Below are 20,925 nucleotides of genomic sequence, written 5' to 3' on the forward strand. Positions count from 1 at the left end.
CATGTGTGAGGCAATAAGTGCTACGAGCCTACGCAATGATGTGAAGCAAATCTGGACAGTGATTCTTCTTTCTCCATCAGTTCAGAATCAAAGAGATCAGCGGCGTCACCAGCAGCAGGAGGCCAGCACTTGTACTGGTGGCGCTGTTGCAGTTGTCGCCCTGACAGCAGCTATATTTTGTTCCAATGGCTGCTGCAACCTGTGAATCTACTGTGTTTGAGCAGACTACCTTGGAGGCGCAGCCCTTCAGAGTCACCTCTTGCCCGTCTGAATTCACTGAGAGAAAGAAAATTGTGTCAGTCAGCTGGCTTCAAAATGTCAACACTAGAATCACTAAACACTTTAATTTAATACAGAAGTCATGCTACCTGTTGCTGAGATGCAGTGGTCCTCATTCCCCAGGCAGTTTAGAGTTGAGGTGCACGTCAGTCCGTCACAAGTGAAGCACTTTCTGCCATTTGGAACGGATAGGCTGGGCTCTGTGAAATAAAATATACGTTATTTTTAAAAAAAAAAATCATATATTAATTTCATCATTTCAGCTAAGCGTGATATATACAAAAGTAAATATTTATATAATTGATTTATTTTTTTTTCCTACCTGGGGCAGGTTGGTTGTTGCAGAGGTTTGAGGTGCAACACTTGCTGTTAACTATGGTTCTGGAGATTCCAAAGTTGACCGAGTACTCGCCACACTCCTCAGACAAAGCACATGATTTCCCAGCGGCATCCAAAACTTTTGAACCACCTGCAACAAAACAGTAGTCACTGTAAACTGGGCCAGTGTCAAGATGAAATAAGAAGAGGTACAGAACACCATACCTGCATATGTCACCATTCTTAGTGCGGCACACCGATTTGCCAGTGAAGGACATTGTTTTGTTGTTTCAGTGCAGGTTCCAGTCTCTGCTGCTATGCACTCATAACATCTCAGGGTACTGGCTAATGAAACACAAAATGGTGACATAAAGAGTTGAATTTACTTTTCGTCTTCAAAGCATGAACACACGTATTTTAAAAATATAAAACAGAAGCAATGCTTAAAAAGTGAGTTATATATATATGATAAGATGCAAATAAAAAGAGGCTGAATCATCTGTGCACGAGATGCAGAGTTTCAAGAAGAACAGCAGTAAATAATACTTGAAAACACTTATTTACTTAAGTATCGAAATGTTTTTAAAAACAGGACAAAACTTACCTTCATGGAGAAGCACAATCCCAAGGATCAGTGTGAGGAGATACATTTTGTGATGGTGGAGTACAAGTGAGTTTTAATTTAACCTCTTAAGGGTATAAATAGTTCTCATGAGAAGGGGCTGGCTTCACCCTTCAAACCACACCTCCATTCTTTACTGATAGAGACAAAACCTGACTCTGAAAAATCCTTTTCTGGAAACTGAATTAATATTTTAGTAGTTTTTGTTGTTTTGTCTTTTGGAGATTTTTTTGCATGGAAAAGTTCAGAAATACAGAATTCACTTATAGCCTACTATAAATCACTTATTAAAACATTTAATTTGATCTTTTTCCAAAAAAAGTAAAGTAAAATCTGACAGTGACAGTGTTGTTTTTTGTTTTTTTATGTTTCTTAAAACTTTCTGCTGCTAAATTAGAAAATCAACTAATGGTATTTTAAGTCCAACAACTCTTGGTTGCACTCTTCTTGAGGCTGTTTGTCAAAATCTAAGTATAAAAGCTGAATTCTTTTACTTTCCATTGTCAATCAGTTGCTGGATCAGTGTATAAAACGTCACAAAATAGTCAGCAAAGATTCTGTTCTGCAATCATTGTTGACGACAGAAGTTAGTTAACACATTTACAGCCAAATGTGAAAAACGCAAAAAATGTTGAGCCTCATAATAGTAAATATATTTTCTTTTTCAATAGAAAGTATTTGTTTAAAATAAATGAGTGAAAATGAATGCCACATGACTTTATTCCACTGAAATGAATAGCTGCAGTAAATCAGCTCTAGCATGCTCGCTAGATACTACAACCTCAAAGTGGTTTGTGTTTAATGATTGTCTGAAGCACCTCAGTTTTATTTCCTCAGAATGTGTCAAGTTTAAGCCAGTTCAAGAAACAAGGACACTGTCTTATTTCAGTTGAAGTGAAAGGTTGAGGTCCACACGTTACGCCCCACAACAGATTACTGTTGAATGGCAGCATATACCATTTATTGCTCTGTCTCAATCATTCGAAAGCAATTTCCACCTGAGTTTTATTTCTGAGTAAATGCACTACACACAAAAATACACTTTTATTATGTACATTTTGGGTGTAAAACTAATAACTTTCAGTTTTACTATCAAAATGTACATAATAAAAGTGTAATACATCTTGATCAGACATGGGTAGATGGATGGCTGTGCAACCATTGATGCACAGGGTGCAGCTCTGTCTGTAAACATTACTTAGGCCAGCCAACTTTATGACATGGAGCACAAACTGTTCCACTTGATTTCAACGCGTCCTTAATGTGGCTGCTTGAAGTCAACAGAAACTGTCCTTTAAGTTCAGATTCTGTTGTCCTTTCTTTAGGGATGCAAATGACAGCCTCCACTTTTAGACACACATTGAACAAAGATAAGAATAAAACACTGAAGAAGATGCAACCCTCTGCTGTATTGTTGATACACGAAACCTACTTAAGGTTTTCATATTCTTCATATGACTGATTTTTACATTTGTGCTGCAATTTCTGCAAGTTCCAGTCTCTCTTGGTATGCCTGTGGTACTGGCTGATGAAACAAAAAATGGCGACATAAAGAAGAGTTAAATTTACTGCTCTTGGCTTCAAAGCATGGACACACCTGTTTTAACACATTAAAATGAAATGTAAGTATAATCAAAAATATGTTTAAAAAGTGAGTTATATATGACTAGATGCAAATAAGAAAAAAGAAGCTGAATGATCTGTGCACAATATGCAGAGAAGACACAAGAACAGCAGTAAATACTAAAGGAAAATAATAGTACTTAGTTAAAGCCCTCCTTATGGATTGCAAATCATACCCTCCACCTATATTTCAGAAGAACACTTCTGAAAAGGGTGTGTGTTTGTGTTAAAGGTGGAAAAACTTTCCAACAGTAAAACTTATACTGAGGTTAATCAGTTAGGGATCAAGGTACATGGAGTCAGTTTATCAATGAGCTATATAACACAGAAACAATATGTAATGCATGACCATGAGTATTAACTAACTGCAACAATCAGAAAATGCAGAAGATGAGATGGATGGAATCGACAACATGGATATACAATAAGTAATTCACAGTTGTAATAGGTGCAGGCAGTGTAGTAGAACCTATGAGCCACCTTTTGAAAAAGAAAGGCCTTACCAAAAGTTTTAGTACAAATTTCAGTAGATCCTCCCTGTGTCTTTCAATAAGAATACACTAATGTCAGAATGGTGTCATTAAAATGTCAAACTTTTAAAACTTTTAGAAAAGAAGGTGAAATAAAGCGTCCCATTTAAGAAATATTTCAACCATGTTCAGATTCAAGATGAATGGCATGCTCAATTCCTTTTTGAGTTTGATTTGGGTGCTCTTCGGTCCAAGGTAGAACATCTAAGAGGCAGCGTAGAGAAGGAATTCTCTGAAGCCGAGGCACTCCTTAATTAAAATGTCTTTATTACAAAAATGACATGTCCTAACTGGACAACTTTAAAAAAGGGCATTTAATATACTGTGTTGGGCCAGTGTAACACACGTTCACTCATTTGTTGGGTCTGCCTACTAAGGGAACTAAATATTGGGGTTTGGCTCTCATAAATAATTAATAATTATCAAAAATAATATTTACTTTTGTATATATCACGCTTAGCTTTATTATTAAATAATTGGATCATTAGATCACCTCGGGGCACCCTTCCGAGAAGGGAAAAGATAGCCAATTCATTAAACCAGTCTCATAATTTTTACTAAATTGTCAATTTGGTACTGATTTGGTACTGATTAATAAATAATAACTACAACCAAAATTACCACATTAACAGCTAGTTAAGGTTGAAGGAATTTCAAGTTTCTGACAGTGTAGAGGTTGGCAGAATTTACTCCTGTGAACAGACCACAGGTATGTTTAAAAGACATTTATTAACAACGAATAAAAGTACAAACATACAATCTATCTACAGTGTACCTTATACAGGGTGTGTATGTGTGTCTATGTGTGTGTAGGTGTGTCAAACTGGTTGCTGAGGCCTTGAAGCCTTGAACAAAGAAAAGAAAATGGCTAACCAAGTGGCGGCACTCAGATCATGCGCTGACTGAGTGCACATGTGGAATGTGATAAGACTGTGTGTTTTATGAGGTGCCACGTTAGAGGAAGGATGGGTAGCTCAGCATGCAAGAGACCCTGATTCTATGTTTTGCATACCCTAAAGTAACATCAACTTAGAGCCAACTATGCTAACTACCAAAATGATAACAACAACTCTATACATAACATACGCAACATCAAAATCAAAGTTTAGAGTTCTATGCTTAGCTTAACTTGACTAGGCCCAGGTCATATTACCAGTTTGGGGAAAAAGTCACTCTCTGGTGTGTTGCTCTTTTAGCTGGCGGTTGCTGGTGGAAGGGCCAAGCTGGTGTTCCAGTGCTGAAATTAAGTCTTTGCCGTGTGGTCCTGATGGCACTCGTTGGAGGGAAACTGGGCGCTCCTTTGAAGTAGTTTGCCAGCAGTTTGAAGGGCTAGCCTGCAAACCTTGTGTTTGGTGGCTAACAGAACATAGGCTCTCACGTCGCTGCTGTGGGGAAAGGCCTGGAGTAGTTGCTCTGGTTAGCAGGCTACTGGAGGCAGACAGCTGCAGCTGAGCAGCTGGGGGTCCAGAGTGGAAGAGAGGGTATAAAGGCTGAACAGAGCATTTATATGACCTGATCACCTCAGAGGTCACATGCCACAGTCAGCCAGTGGTGGCTGCTGGATCAGGTTTCACACCTGGAGGATTGTGGGACTTTAGAGTTCCAGTGCTTTCCTTCGTCTCCAGGACAAAGAAAGCCATGTGGGCCAAACTTGGTTATGCGTGGTGAGCTTCCATTGCTCACTACCAGGCTCAAGTCCCAACAACTGTTTATGAATATATGTCAACATAATATAGGGTATCTACAGTACATAACATATAAAATGCATGCATAGAAGTAGAAACACCCAGGGCAGGAAGTATTGCCCTCTGCCGCTTTTGGGAACAAGATCATATGAAAAGGAAAACTAAATAAACACATTAAAATAAAAAATAAAAATACAGAAGTGTTTGGAAAACTTGAAATATAATTTTAAAAGTTCAAGATGTCAGTTTCAGTTTCGAAAGGTTGAAACTTTATTTGGACATTTAGAAGGATGCAGGCTATACTTGTAGAGTTGTTTCAGGGGTAACATTACAACATCCGCTTTTTTTGAAATTTCATCACGCACTTATCAACTTTCAGGTTTTGATTTTGTGTCTGGTTTGTCAAATCCATTTTGAACGTCTGGATGATCTGTTGGTGACATACATCCAGTGGATACGAGAACAGATTTTGCATCTCTCATCTTTTTGCATCATATTTCAGGTTTGACACGGTCTATCTGTGTCTCATCCAAATCCTGTCTTTGTGAGCTGTCAGTTGGTCTGTTTTCCTTGTCTTGTCACCGAGCTGTGTTTTCCTTGCGGGTGTTTTCCTGTGTTGTGTCTGGTTTTGTTTTTTCGTCCATCATCCGTTGAACTTTGCTTCAAGCTAAGTTTATTGGCCTTTTTTGAACTTTGCTTCAGTTCTTCCAGACTTGGACTTTTTCTTTTTTTTGGCTGCTGTCATGTGTTGTAGGTATACGATATCCTTCATAAGATATCTGGATCCAACTTCCTTCTCCTGTGCTTCTGTCTTCTAGGTACTGTTTATTTTTTATGAAGCATATAAACTGCATATTTGTGTATATTCTTAACACTGATGAATATTACCGCTTTTGTCACATTAAAAAAAATCTATGCGCATTTCAGAGAAAACATAAAAAATCCTTAACTGCTTACATGTACAAAGCTCTGAAAACCGTTCAGACATGCACAGACAGGTATTTGGTGCTATTCATGATTCCCTATTTCACCAGTTGGTCTATTTTTCTCCACTTAATGTCTTCATGAGCTCAGATTTTTTTAATGAAATGTATCCAATTTGCAGTAGTATTGTATAGTATTATGTCAGTAGCACTGTAATTTTTAAAATAAATGTGAAAAGGTTCCGATGTGATTTATCATGTAATTTTTCCATTGTCTTTTTCAGGATATATTTACATCTGCTCCATGGCTTGGCGTGTAACAATGCAAAGCCATATCAAAGGACTGGTGGGCTCCTGCCTTGTCATCCCTTGCAGGTTTGACTACAATAAACACCCACCTAATTTATTTAGGAAGTACAATACAATACAAAAATAACACAACATTTCTCCCCCTTCTGTGACAGCAGCAGCATTTAGATAAACACAGCCAGGTCGCCTCTTTAATGAAACCGCTGCAGTCGTACAAGAGATAGACCGAAACTTAAGTATCGATCTCATTACATTGGTATCGATCAATATCAATGGTTTTAATTAAAATGAAGCTAATTGAGGATAAAAGGGAATAGTTCTTCAGCATTGCCACTTGCTGGTCGTTTTGGTTTATCATTACATTTGTTTTTTTTGTGTTTTCATACTGTAATATTCCATTCTACTATCTCAAGTTCAAACTGCATAATCTTTTCATTCAGTTAATTTGAGAATAATTTTCTTTGATTTGGGTCGCGGCTATTCTATAACAGTCACATGTCAGGACTGTCATTCTGCAACATCTGCAACACAATGCATTTGATGAAATGTAGTTTACTACTACATTTTTGTCAACCCTCTCTTGTGAATCAGTCTTGTGTGATCAAATTTCAGATGAAAAGACCATAAAAGACCATAAAATCATTTAATATGGCTAGCTATGATTGATATATTTTCCTTTCTTTTCAACTCTACTGTTTGTGTTAAAGCTAGGTTATTGCGTCGTAGCTCTGTACCCTCAGTTGTAGGCTGATGTGCACTCACTCAGAAATTTGATTAAACGTTGAGGCGATGCAAACCACACCAGCTGTGAGTGGTCTGAAATGCATTTCCTAATCCACATCTCGGACAAGCGCAGAAAATTGTGGATCCAAAACAGACACTGATTCATTTTAAAGAGGCACAGACCAGAAACATTGTCAGTGACAAGTTTTAAAGATAATCAACTTTACATCAAATGTTTCTTCTTTTAACAGGACATATGCTCTCTTGTGGTTGGTCTTTCTCCACTCCTGGTAGCTTAACAGGGTTAAAAGGTTCATGCATCGTCATTCCCTGCAGATTCACCAACAACAACAAGCCCTCTGACCTCCAAGTTTTATGGTTCTTGTACCAGAGCAATCAATACCCAGCTGTATTTAACCAAAGAACGAGCAATGTTATTAGCAAATATAATGGGATAACCAGCTTGGTTGGATCTGTGGCAGAGAATAATTGTAGTCTTAAGATCGAGAGGCTGGAGATGTCACACAACCAGGACCGTATCTACCCATGGGTAGATAAGAACCCCATTACTTCCTACCACACGGTGGGCCACTCATTTTATGATAAAACCATTCAACTTATTGTTTCAGGTAAGCATTCATTCATTTCATATGTGTTCAGTCAATATCCAAATGAACACACTGAATCAAAAGTTACGTGATAACACAGTGCAGTAAATTTGGTAAATCCATGACAACAATTCTTTAAATTTTTAGTTTTGCACATATTTTGGTTGAAACTCACCAATACCAATACTACAAATATGGGGTAATTTTTTTCTTTTGAGTTGTGATCATTAAATGTAATTAGCAGTGATTACTTACTCTGAGGGCGGCACAGTGGCGAGGTGGTTAGCACTGATGCCTCACAGCAAGAAGGCCTTTCTGTGAGGAGTTTGCATGTTCTCCCTGTGTCTGCGTGGGTTCTCTCCGGGTACTCCGGCTTCCTCCCACCATCCAAAGACATGCCCATTAGGTTAATTGGTGATTCTAAATTGGCCGTAGGTGTGAATGTGAGTGTGAATGGTTGTCTGTCTCTCTGTGTTAGCCCTGCGATGGACTGGTGACCTGTCCAGGGTGTACCCCTGCCTCGCCCGATGACAGCTGGGATAGGCTCCAGACCCCCGCGACCCTTAACAGGATTAACTGGGTATAGAAAATGAATGAATGAATGAATACTTACTCTGAGAATAGAAAATCCACTTTCACTTCTGCTCTCTCTCATTGTTTTGATTTGATAGAACATGCACAGGAACCTCAGCTCAGCATCACTGGTATCCCCAGGGTGGGAGAACAGAGCACAGTGTCCTGCAGTCTGCATTCTCCCCTGACCCTGACCCTAAATGGTGTAACTGGAAAAGACCGTATGATGGACACTCAGGTGTCTGATGGGATTTGGGAAAGGACATTAGCGCGAACTTGGACTGTAGAAGAAGAGAACTGGAATATAGAGTGCACTGCTAGCTACCCGACTGGAGGTCAGAAAGCTTCAAGTGAGCACCCACTAAATGTTCAATGTGATAAGATCAGGTGCTGCGTTTGCATACTTTTGACTAGAACAAAAGTTGTCCATAGCTCTGAGCCTCACTGTCACATTTCTGCTCAGGTCCATGAAGATATGAAAATGGTTGAACCACCAGGCGAGACAACAGAGGGTGTTGCAAAGAGCGTCATTTGTTCCGTTACTTACAAATGCAAGACAAATACTCCAACCATCGAGTGGAACTACAAAGACATGCAGAGTTTTTTCATTGGATCTACTGCCTCTGGGTTCCATCCTAAGAAAGCATGATTTCTCCTTTCTCTGTTATGCTGACGATAGTCAGATATATGTGCCACTAAAGAAGCAGGATGCCTTCTCGCTCGAACCACTCCTGTTGTGTCTTGAGGTCCTTAAAACCTGGATGGCCTTAAACTTTTTAAATTTTAATCAAAATAAAACAGAAGCCATGGTGTTTGGTTCCAGTGGCTTTTGTGAACCCCACCCTGTTGATTTGGGCCCCTTGTCATCTTATGTCAAGATGGACAGTGATTTTAAATTGGATTGGTAAAGTGGTGTAGTAGTTAGGTCTAGATTTTTTCATCTTAGGCGGTTGGCAAATGTTAAGCCCATTCTTACACATCAGCACTTTGAGACAGTATTACTGTATCACACTTTATTTTGGGGTCAGCCAGTCCTCACTCGCACTTCTCCAGTTGGTTCAGAATGCGGCTGCTCGCCTCTTAACTGGAGCACATAAGAGGGAGCACATAACTCCCATCCTGGCCTCTCTCTAATGGCTGCCTGTGCTTTTTAGAGTTCATTTTAAGATTGTTTTATTTGCCCTTAAATCTTTAAACGTTCCCACCTTAACTCTCTGAGCTTCTCCATCCTTACACTTCTGCTTGGTGTCTCATGTCAGCTGATCAGCTGCTCCTAGAGGTACCGAGGTCTAGCTCAGAGGGAAAAGTGCTCTTTCTGTTGCTACTCCTAAATTGTGTCTGTCCATTTTTAAAACTTGTCTTAAAAATAAATAAAGTTGAGCTGATTTGAGTTCATTAAACACCAAAATGATCCTGGACAGGTCCATATGAAGATATGAAAATGGTTGAACCACCAGGCGAGACAACAGAGGGTGTCGCAAAGAGCGTCATTTGTTCCGTTACTTACAAGTGCAAGAAAAATACTCCAACCATCGAGTGGAATTCCGAAGACATGCAGAGTTCATTAAACACTAAAATGATCCCCAACAATAAATACACCACAGTATCAAATTTCACTTTTACTGGCTGTTTGGATGATGATGGTAAATCTGTGACTTGCACTGCTAAGTTTGTTACTGGGGCGACCTCGGACTCAGCCACTCATTTAAGTTTTTATACAATTTCTTATATGTCCCACATCGTAAATGGCCTTGGCCTTGCTGGCCTTGCTTTTTATATAGCGCTTTTCTACCTATTGGTACTCAAAGCGCTTTACAGTCAGAGACACATCTACCCATTCGCTCACACAAGCACGCACACATTCACACACCAGTGCCACGCACTGGGAGCAACTGGGGGTTCAGTGTCTACAGAAACATCAAACTTAAGCACAAACAAATCAACCATATTAAACAAAAATACACATAATAAAGACAAAATATGCATACATATAAATATACATACACACAGAAACCCCAGCCCATAAACAGAGCAGCACATCGCCCAACACTAAACAGTGCCTACAAAAAGAGTATGTATATATATATGGTAGAGGATCCGAGCTTGAGGATGACACAGATACCACCCCAAGAGGGTGAGAGGGATGTTTTTTTATATATATATCACATGATATAGGCACCTCTTTCCCTTCTTATATGATTCAGAAAATGGCCCCAGACCTGGTAAAATTTCACTTTGTTATCATTCAACCTTGCTATCATCAGCTCATAGGAGGCATTATCCATCATCAGCTTAACCCAGTCAGTAAATTCTGGTTAAATCTGACTCTTCCAGTGGCGAAGAATGGTTCTAGCTGCAGTGATGAAGCCTGTCAGTGCTAAACGGAATTCTGCTTTTGATATTCCTGGTGGAGACTTTGACCCCAGTCTCCAAGTAGGCAGAGACCATTAATCTTATCTGAACATATCGGTAGCTTAATCTCGTTGTGAGCTGCAAAGGTAATGCCAGGTGTAACTTGATACCTTTTCACAAAGCCGCGTGTTTCCTCCTTTTTACACATGAATCAAAGGTAACCGGCTAATGACTGTAGCTTTATATTTTAAAAGATAAGATATAAATGAAGGCGTCAGTCTTTTGATTTCACTCACTGGAAAGCAAATGAGAATATTGTCTAAAATGGCAAACAGAAGAAAATTGAATTACTACACTATTGCTGTCTTTTTTTCCAGAATATGAGAAACCAATTGATCTTCATGAAAATGACAGTGGGTGCATTTCTCTCTTCTTTCTCCTCTGTCATGTCACGTCACAAGAGAATCAATTTTTTTCTGTCTTCTGTTTACAGCGTACCGTGTTCTGGTGGCCGGCGTTCCTTTCAGATTTAGCGTCCTGCCCCGCTCCTGTGTGGTGAGTCCCTATAAACAGGACGAGGCTATGACCCGAGGCATTTGGTCCAAAAAAAAAGGGGGGGGGGGGGGGGGGGGATTGTCTTCTATTATGGCCAGAGTCTTGCACGTGACCATTTTAAGGGCCGAACCAGAATATTGGGAAATTTGAAATTTGAAAATTGTAATGAAAGGTCTGGCAGTGATGACCACAGTCCCAGCAGAAGTGGATGCCAATTCAACTATGACTGTCTTGTGTTCAGTTACAGACGTCAGAACCTGTACTGTACTGCCACCTTTTGGCCTGACAATCAATAAGCCAGCACAGTCCAACTGAATGTGAAGGGTTAGAATTTGTCAGTGAATTCATTTTTTTCACTTTGTTTTATTCATTTTTAGATAGATAGATAGATAGATAGATAGATAGATAGGTTTTTATTTGTCACATGCACAGTTATACATAGTACAATGCACAGTGACATGTATTCTTGTACCTGCAGCCAGTAGTAAAAAAAATAAGTACTACAGTAAAACAGTAGTAATTGCAAATTTCTTAACACACAAGGTAAACAATATAAGTGTAAATATACACTGAGAAAAATAGAATAAAATATAGACGGTAAAACTCAAGTGTAAACTTAGGGGGGGGGGGGGTAGTTTGTATATATACACACATTTACAGTATTGAGCAGCTATGTGAGTAAAGTGCAGTGTTGCAGTGGTATTTAAGTCTGGTTAAGGCTCAGAGTTGAGTAGGCGGATGGCATGTGGGTAGAAAGTCTTCTTCAGCCTCTCAGTCTTTGTCCTCAGGCATCAGAAACGCCGAACCTGATGGCAGTAGGGAGAAAAGAGAGTGTCCGGGGTGACTGGGCTATTTCAGGATCTTCTTGGCCCTTAACCTGCAACGTTTGGTATAAATGTCCTGCAGGTTGGAGAGGGGGGTTCTGATGGTCCGCTCCGCTGAACGGACCACCCTTTTGAGGGTCATGACGTCCTGCCTGGTACAGTTTCCCATCCAGGTGGTGATACTCCCACACAAGATGCTCATGGTGCAGGTGTAAAAGTTCCTGAGCACCTTGAGAGGGAGCTTAAAGTCTCTGAGGCGTCTGAGGAGGTAGAGACGCTGTCTGGCCTTCTTCACGATGGTGTTCAGGTGATGAGTCCATGACAGGTCCTGTGAGATGGTCACTCCCAGGTATCTGAAGGTGTCCACTCTTTCCACCTCACAGGTAATAAGTGGATGGAAGTCCCTCTGCTGTTTTCTGCTGAAGTCCACAATCAGTTCCTTTGTTTTGCTGACGTTCAGCAGCAGCATGAACAAATTTTTAAAAAGCAAGTTAGAAGCAGAAAATCTTCTTATATTTTCCTGTTGGTTACTAAGCTTTCTAAGTCTCACATATCACTTAAGGTCATGTGTTAGGTAGTAAGTGCTACGAGCCTTCGCAATGATGTGAAGCAAATCTGGACAGTGATTCTTCTTTCTCCATCAGTTCAGAATCAAGGAGATCAACGGCGTCACCAGCAGCAGGAGGCCAGCACTTGTACTGCTGGCACTGTTGCAGTAGTCGCCCTGACAGCAGCTAATTCCTGTTACAGTGGATCCTGTGATCAGTGTTGTTTGTGTGTTTGAGCAGAATGCCTTGGTGGCACAGCCGTTTATAGTCAAATCGAGCCACCCTAAATTCACTGAGAGAAAGAAAATTGTGTTAGTCAGCTGGCTTCAAAAGAAGAAGAAATTTAATACCGAAGTCATGCTACCTGTTGCTGAGATGCAGTAGTCCTCATTCCCCTGGCAGTTTAGAGTTGAGGTGCACGTTTGTCCGTCACAAGTGAAGCACTTTTTGCCATTTGGGATAGAAGGGCTGGGCTTGGCTATATATTATTTAAAAAATAAAAATCATACCTGTATAGATCATCGTTATTGCAGCACACTGTAAAGGGCATTGTTTTGTTGGGTTAGGGTTTATTGCACAGTATAAAGTTAATATAACTAAGATGCAGGAATCAATAACATAATCAACTTAGATGTTCTCTCTTCTGGAGTGTGGGGGCTGAAAACTTCCCCAGTTAAGGGCATTGTTTTATTGTCAGTGCAGGTTCTAGACTCTCCTGGTATACACTTATAACAGTTCAGAGTACTGGCAGATGAGACAAAAAATGGTGACATAAAGAAGAGTTAAATTTACTGCTCTGGGCTTCATGAACACACCTGTTTTAACACTTTAACTCTAAAATGAAATATAAATATAATCAAAAATATGAGCAATGTTTAAAAAGTGAGTTATATATATGACTAGATGCAAATAATAAAAAAAGAGGCTGAATGATCTGTGCACAAGATGCAGAGAAGACACAAGAACGGCAGTAAATATATTTACTGACATTTGAGCTGTTTAATGTAGCATCATTGGGACCTTGCCATGAGTAAAAGGGCAATAATGATCCATACTGTATAGGGTTTAATTACTGAAAATATTCACTATAGTTATATGATAAAATGTCAGAAAACTCAGAACTCAGAACAAAAATTGTTAATGAATTTATTGTTTAATTTGTTGTATTCTTATTCACAATCATATGCAAAACAGTCGATATTGTATTTAGAAGCAACATATGAACACATTTTTAAAAAGCAAGGAAGAAGCAGAAAATCTTTTTATTTTTTCCTGTTGGTTACTAAACTTTCTACTTCTCACATATCACTTAAGGTCATGTGTGAGGCAGTAAGTGCTACGAGCCTACACAATGATGTGAAGCAAATCTGGACAGTGATTCTTCTTTCTCCATCAGTTCAGAATCAAAGAGATCAGTGGCGTCACCAGCAGCAGGAGGCCAGCACTTGTACTGCTGGCGCTGTTGCAGTAGTCGCCCTGACAGCAGCTAAATTTTGTTCCAAGGGCTGCTGCAATCTGTGAATCTACCGTGTCTGCGCAGACTGCCATGGAGGCGCAGCCCTTCATAGTCAACTCTTGCCCGCCTGAATTCACTGAGAAAAAGAAAATTGTGTCAGTCAGCTGGCTTCAAAATTTTAACACTAGAATTACTTTAATTTAATACAGAAGTCATGCTACCTGTTCCTGAGATGCAGTGGTCCTCATTCCCCAGGCAGTTTAGAGTTGAGGTGCACGTCAGTCCGTGACAAGTGAAGCACTTTTTGCCATTTGGAACGGATAGGCTGGGCTCTGTGAAATAAAATATACATTTATTTTTTTTTTAAATCATATATTAATTTCATCATTTAAGCTAAGCGTGATACATACAAAAGTAAAGATTTATATAATTGATTTTTTTTTCTTACCTGGGGCAGGTTGGGTGTTGCAGAGGTCAGAGGTGCAACACTTGCTACTAACTATGGTTCTGGAGCCTCCAAAGTTGACTGAGAGCTCGCCACACTCCTCAGACAAAGCACATGATTTCCCAGCGGCATCCAAAACTTTTAAACCACCTGCAACAAAACAGTAGTCATTGTAAACTGGGCCAGTGTCAAGAAGAAATAAGAAGAGGTACAGAACACGATACCTGTATAAGTCAGGATTTTTAGTGCGGCACACCGATTTGCCAGTGAAGGACATTGTCTTGTTGTTTCAGTGCAGGTTCCAGTCGGTCCTGGTATGCACTCATAACATCTCAGGGTACTGGCTGATGAAACACAAAATGGTGACATAAAGAGTTAAATTTACTTCTCTTGTCTTCAAAGCATGAACACACGTATTTTAAAAATATAAAACAGAAGCAATGCTTAAAAAGTGAATTATATATATGATAAGATCCAAATAAAAAGAGGCTGAATCATCTGTGCACGAGATGCAGAGATTCAAGAAGAACAGCAGTAAATAATACTTGAAAATACTTATTTACTAAAGTATCGAATTGTTTTTAAAAACAGAACAAAACTTACCTTCAGGGAGAAGCACAATCCCAAGGATCAGTGTGAGGAGATACATTTTGTGATGGTGGAGTACAAGTGAGTTTTAATTTGACCTCTTAAGGGTATAAATAGTTCTCATGAGAAGGGGCTGGCTTCACCCTTCAAACCACACCTCCATTCTTTACTGATAGAGACAAAACCTGACTCTGAACATTTTCTGGAAACTGAATTAAGATTTTAAATTAGTTTTTGTTGTTTTGTCTTTTGGAGATTTTTTTGCATGGTAAAGTTCAGAAATACAGAATTCACTTATACTATAAATCACTTATTAAAACGTTTAATTTGATGTTTTTCAATTTTTTTTTAAATCTGACAGTATTATTTGCATCTACATAATTTTTTTCACATTTGTTAAAAATTTCTGCTGCTAAATTAGAAAATCAACTAATGACATCTTAAATCATACAACTCTTAGTTGCACTCTTCTTGAGGCTGTTTGTCAAAATCTAAGTATAAAAGCTGAATTATTTTACTTTCCATTGTCAATCAGTTGCTGGATCAGTGTATAAAATGTCACAAAATAGTCAGGAAAGATTCTGTTCTGCAATCATTGTTGACGACAGAAGTTAGTTAACACATTTACATTTCTCACATTTACAGCCAAATGTGAAAAACGCAAAAAATGTTGAGCATCATAATACGAAATATATATATTTTTTTCAATAGAAAGTATGTGTTTAAAATAAATGAGTGAAAATGAATGCCACATAACTTTATTCCACTGAAATGAATAGTGTTTAATGATTGTCTTCAACACCTCAGTTTCATTTCCTCAGAATGTGTCAAGTTTAAGCCAGTTCAAGAAACAAAGACACTGTCTTATTTCAGTTGAGGTGAAAGGTTGAGGTCCACATGTTACACTCCACAACAGATTACTGTTGACTGGCATCATATATCATTTATTGCTCTGTTTCAATCATTCAAAGGCAATTTCCACCTGAGTTTTATTTCTGAGTAAATGAAAGTTATTAGGTTTACTATCAAAATGTACATAATAAAAGTGTAATACATCTTGATAAGACATGTGCAGATGGATGCTTTCTCTTTCTTTTCACTCCAAACCCTACTTAAGGTTTTCATATTCTTCATATGACTGATTTTTACATTTGTGCTGCAATTTCTGCAAGTTCCAGTCTCTTGGTATGCCTATGGTACTGGCTGATGAAACAAAAAATGGTGACATAAAGAAGAGTTAAATTTACTGCTCTTGACTTCAAAGCATGGACACACCTGTTTTAACACATTAAAATGAAATGTAAGTATAATCAAAAATATGTTTAAAAAGTGAGTTATATACGACTAGGTGCAAATAAGAAAAAAGAAGCTGAATGATCTGTGCACAAGATGCAGAGAAGACACAAGAACAGCAGTAAATACTAAAGGAAAGTGATAGTACTTAGTTAAAGCCCTCCTTATGGATTGCAAATCATACCCTCCACCTACATTTCAGAAGAACATTTCTGAAAAGGGTGTGTGTTTGTGTTAAAGGTGGAAAAACTTTCCATCAACAGTAAAACTTATACTGAGTTTAATCAGTTAGGGACCAAGGTACATGGAGTCAGTTCATCAATGAGCTATATAACACAGAAGTTCTGTGTTGGCAAGTTACTTCAAAAACGTAATACATTATGTATTACTTGTTACTGTCATTTCAAAGTAATCCGCTTGACTAGGTTCAGGTCATATTACCAGTTTGGGGAAAAAGTAACTCTCTGGTGTGTTGCTCTTTTAAGAATAAGAATGAGAATAAGAAAACCTTTAATAGTCCCACAATGGGGAAATTGCAGTCTGCAACAGCATACAGAAATGACAGAGATAGAACAGATAATAGACATATTGCACATATTAGGAGTGCTCGCCATGGAGCCTAACAGCAGCAGGAAGGAAAGATCTTCTGTATCTTTCCTTCACACATCGAGGGTGAAGCAGTCTGCCACTGAAGCTGCCCCTCAGTCCCTTCAGGTCACCATGGAGGGGGGCCGGACTCATTGTCCAGCATGGAGGACAGTTCAGCCAGAACTCCCCCATCACCCACCTCCCCCACCGAGTCCAAGGGGCAGCCCAGGACAGAGCTGGACTTCCTGATGATCTTTTCCAGCTTCTTCCTTTCCCTCTCTGCAATGCCACTGCACCAGACCACTCCACACAGGATGGCCGACGCCACCACAGAGCCTGCAGAGTGCGGCCAGTTCGAACGTTTTATATGGCAGCGATCTCACGTTGCCCATGGTTACGGAGAAAACAGCGCTGAAAAGTGAAGTGTCTCTTCTCTTCTCGATGTAGTTTTCTCGGGATCCACGGCGGGTCCCACGAAGCATCTCCGGAAGGATCCCATGTCCGTCCCGAGGGAAAACCACAGCGCCATGCAGGGCGATCAGCCACTCCCTCCTGTAACCAATGCGCACGCTGGCCGCTTCTCGCATAGTTACGCCGCCGGCTTCCTGCATAGTAACGGTCTGGATGTTGTTAAAAATATTTGGCTATGGCGAGACTCCCAATTAAAAACAAAACAAAAAAAGTGCAATGCTGTCTGAAAAAAGTATGTACAAAAGTAATGTCCACAAAAAGGGAAGCACAAAGTGAATTAAATTCGGAAAAAATAGAGATGGAGTAAGAGCTGTTGCAAGCAGCTGCCAGCTTCAACCGGCGCCGCAAAAAAAAAAACAAAAAACTGGTGGTTCCTGGTGGAAGGGCCAAGCTGGTGTTCCAGTGCTGAAATTCAGTCTTTGCCGTGTGGTCCTGATGGCACTCGTTGGAGGGAAACTGGGCGCTCCTTTGATATAGTTTGTTAGCAGCTCGGTGCTAACTAGCTGTGTGGCTCCTGTTGTTTGAAGGGTTAGCCTGCAAACCTTGTGTTTGGTGTCTAATAGAACTTGTGCTGATTCCTCAGCAGGCTCTCACGTCGCTGCTGTGGGGAAAGGCCTGGAGTAGTTGCTCTGGTTGGCAGGCTACTGAAGGCAGACAGCTGCTGCTGGGTAGCTGGGGGTCCAGAGTGGAAGAGAGGGAACAAAGGCTGAACAGAGCATTTATATGACCTGGTCACCTCAGAGGTCACATGCCACAGTCAGCCAGTGGTGGCTGCTGGATCAGGTTTCACACCTGGAGGATTGTGGGACTTTAGAGTTCCAGTGCTTTGCTTTCCAGCTTGAATTTATATAGCATTATATAGCTTCATCTCATCTTCATCTTGTCAATGAGTATTCTTTTTTCTTTATTTTTTGGTTATATAAATTCTACAGCACTGAGCTGTCATATGTGTTCTAATTGTAAGATATCCTTCATATCTGGATACAACTTTCTTCTCCTGTGCTTCTGCAAAATGTGTATATGCTTAAAAACAGCAGATTTTGGCACATTAAAAAATCTATGCACATTTCAGAGAAAACATAAAAATCCTTAACTGTACAAAGCTCTGAAAACTGTTCAGACATGTACAGACAGGTATTTGGTGCTATTCATGATTCCCTATTTCACCAGTTGGTCTTTTTTTTCTCCACTTAATGTCTCAGTTTTCTCCACTTAATGTCTCAGTTTTTTCAATGAAATGTATCCAATTTGCAGTAGTATTGTATAGTATTATGTCAGTAGCACTGTAATTTTTAAAATAAATGTGAAAAGGTTCCGATATGATTTATCATGTAATTTTTCCATTGTCCTCTTTCATGATATATTTTCATCTGCTCCATGCCTTGGCGTGTAATGATGCAAAGCCATATCAATGGACTGGTGCGCTCCTGCCTTGTCATCCCTTGCAGGTTTGACTACAATAAACACCCACCTAATTTGTTTAGGAAGTACAATACAATACAAAAATAACACAACATTTCCCCCCCTTGTCACAGCAGCAGCATTTAGATAAACACAGCCAGGTCGCCTCTTTAATGAAACCGCTGCAGTCGTACAAGAGTGACTGAAACTTAAGTATCAATCTCATTACGTTGGTATCGATGTTGACCGATATTTGGATCGATCCACCCGCCACTATCAGCAGCCAGCCATTCACTCGGTCGGCAGAGAAACGAAACTTAACCACCATGACCGCTGCTTGTGGGTGCGGTCATGTTGGTCCCTGGTTGGATCAGGGATCCACGAGCAGCGGTCATGTTGGTTAAGTTTCGTTTCTCTGGTTGGATCCACGAACAGCGGTCATGTTGGTTAAGTTTCGTTTCTCTGCCGAGTGAGAGGGAGGATGAAGCGCCATTGTCATCGCAGAGAAAACACAAATGCTCTTATTCTTTTGCTGCCTATAGCAAGTCTAAAGACGAAAAAAACTGACCATATTTTAAAATTTCGACCATTAATCACAAGAATGTCTGTTTTCTTCTAGACTGTGAGTATTTTTGGATCAAGTGACTCAAGTGACTCGAAAGATCGGGGTTTTACACTACTAAATTTACTAGTGATGGGAAGTTCTGCTCTTTCCTGAGAGCCTGCTCCTTTGTCACGGAGCCAGAAGAAGAGCCGGCTCTTTCGGCTCCCGAACTGCTCTTTATTCCGTATTGTTTATATTCTAATATTTTAGCCCAACACAGCAAACACATATTGCATTCAATGTTTCAAATGAACAAAACACTGCAATCAAATCCACACAAGTAAAAACAGAAGCAAACTCGATAAACAAACGGTACAGATGTCCTTGTGCAGGTTTGGGGCGGAACCTCTTAATATATTTTAATTATGCAGTGAAGATACTTTGCTCTGCCATTCCCAGTGTCTTGAAATTTCAGCCAGATGCTGCATGTCAGCCTTGATTAATGCTTTTATAAGTAATCAATGACAGATAATAATAATAGAAGATCCACTTTCACTTCTGCTCTCTCTCATTATTTTGATTTGATAGAACATGCACAGGAACCTCAGCTGAGCATCATTGGTATCCCCAGGGTGGGAGCACAGTGTCCTGCAGTGTGCATTCTCCCCCGACCCTGACCCTAAATGGTGTAACTGATAGTCAGATATACATGCCACTAAAGAAGAAGGATGCCTTCTCACTCGAACCACTCCTGTTGTGTCTTGAGGTCATTAAAACCTGGATGGCCTTAAACTTTTTAAATTTTAATCAAAATAAAACGGAAGTGATGGTGTTGTTTTTATTGTTGTTATTGTTTTATGGTTTTGTTGTTTCATTGTTTTACTGTTTTTAATAGTTTTTCTTACCTTTGTACAGTACCTTGTTTCAGCCGTGGTTGTTTTTAAAGTGCTCTATAAATGAAGTTGAGCTGAGTTGAGTTCAGAGGAGCTGATCTTGAGGATGACACAGATACCACCCCAAGCGGGTGAGAGGGACGTTTTTTTATATATATATCACATGATATAGGCACCTCTTTCTCCTCTTATATGATTCAGAAAATTATATAATCAGTCATTAAATTCTGGTCAAGTCTGACTCTTCCAGTGGAGAAGAATGATTCTAGCTGCCGAATTCTGCTTTTGATATTCCTGGTGGAGACTTTGACCCCAGTCTCCCAGTAGGCAGAGATCATTAATCTTATCTGAACATATCGATAGCTTAATCTGGTTGTGAGCTGCGAACGTAGTGCCAGGTGTAATTTGATACCTTTTCACAAAGCCGCGTGTTTCCTCCTTTTTACACATGAATCAAAGGTAACCGGCTAATGACTGTAGCTTTATATTTTAAAAGATAAGATATAAATGAAGGCGTCAGTCTTTTCATTTAACTCAACAGAAAGCAAATGAGAATATTTTCTAAAATGACTAACACAAGAAGATTTAATTACTAATCTATTGCTGTCTCTTTTTTTCCAGAATATGAGAAACCAATTGTGTCACGTCACGTCACAAGAGAATAATTATTTTTTTTTGGTTTCTGTTTATAGCGTACCATGTTCTAGCGGCTGACGTTCCTTTCAGATTCAGCGCCCTGCCCCGCTCATGTGTGGTGAGTCCCTGCAGATTTCA

At 39.6% G+C, this 20,925-nt stretch overlaps 2 protein-coding genes across 2 annotated transcripts; both read right to left on the reverse strand.

Annotated features, from left to right (window-relative positions):
- Positions 1 to 323: 323 nt before the first annotated feature.
- On the reverse strand, positions 324 to 12,994 carry LOC311497586 (uncharacterized protein; the record flags this gene model as incomplete). Its single annotated transcript, XM_084557897.1, has 6 exons — positions 324 to 479; positions 602 to 748; positions 823 to 942; positions 12,624 to 12,764; positions 12,837 to 12,950; positions 12,982 to 12,994. 6 exons carry the CDS (start codon positions 12,992 to 12,994, stop codon positions 343 to 345), a joined length of 672 nt encoding a protein of 223 aa, XP_084414023.1. The 3' UTR covers positions 324 to 342.
- Positions 12,995 to 13,785: 791 nt separating this feature from the next.
- Positions 13,786 to 15,072, reverse strand: LOC311497587 (uncharacterized protein). The gene is made up of 4 exons (XM_084557898.1): positions 14,977 to 15,072; positions 14,598 to 14,717; positions 14,374 to 14,523; positions 13,786 to 14,064 (listed from the first exon to the last, which is right to left on the reverse strand). Exons 1-4 carry the CDS (start codon positions 15,020 to 15,022, stop codon positions 13,865 to 13,867), a joined length of 516 nt encoding a protein of 171 aa, XP_084414024.1. The 5' UTR covers positions 15,023 to 15,072; the 3' UTR covers positions 13,786 to 13,864.
- Between the last annotated feature and the right edge of the window lie 5,853 nt (positions 15,073 to 20,925).

This window comes from Chelon labrosus (assembly GCF_963514085.1).
Source record: "Chelon labrosus genome assembly, chromosome: 12".
NCBI lineage: Eukaryota > Metazoa > Chordata > Actinopteri > Mugiliformes > Mugilidae > Chelon > Chelon labrosus.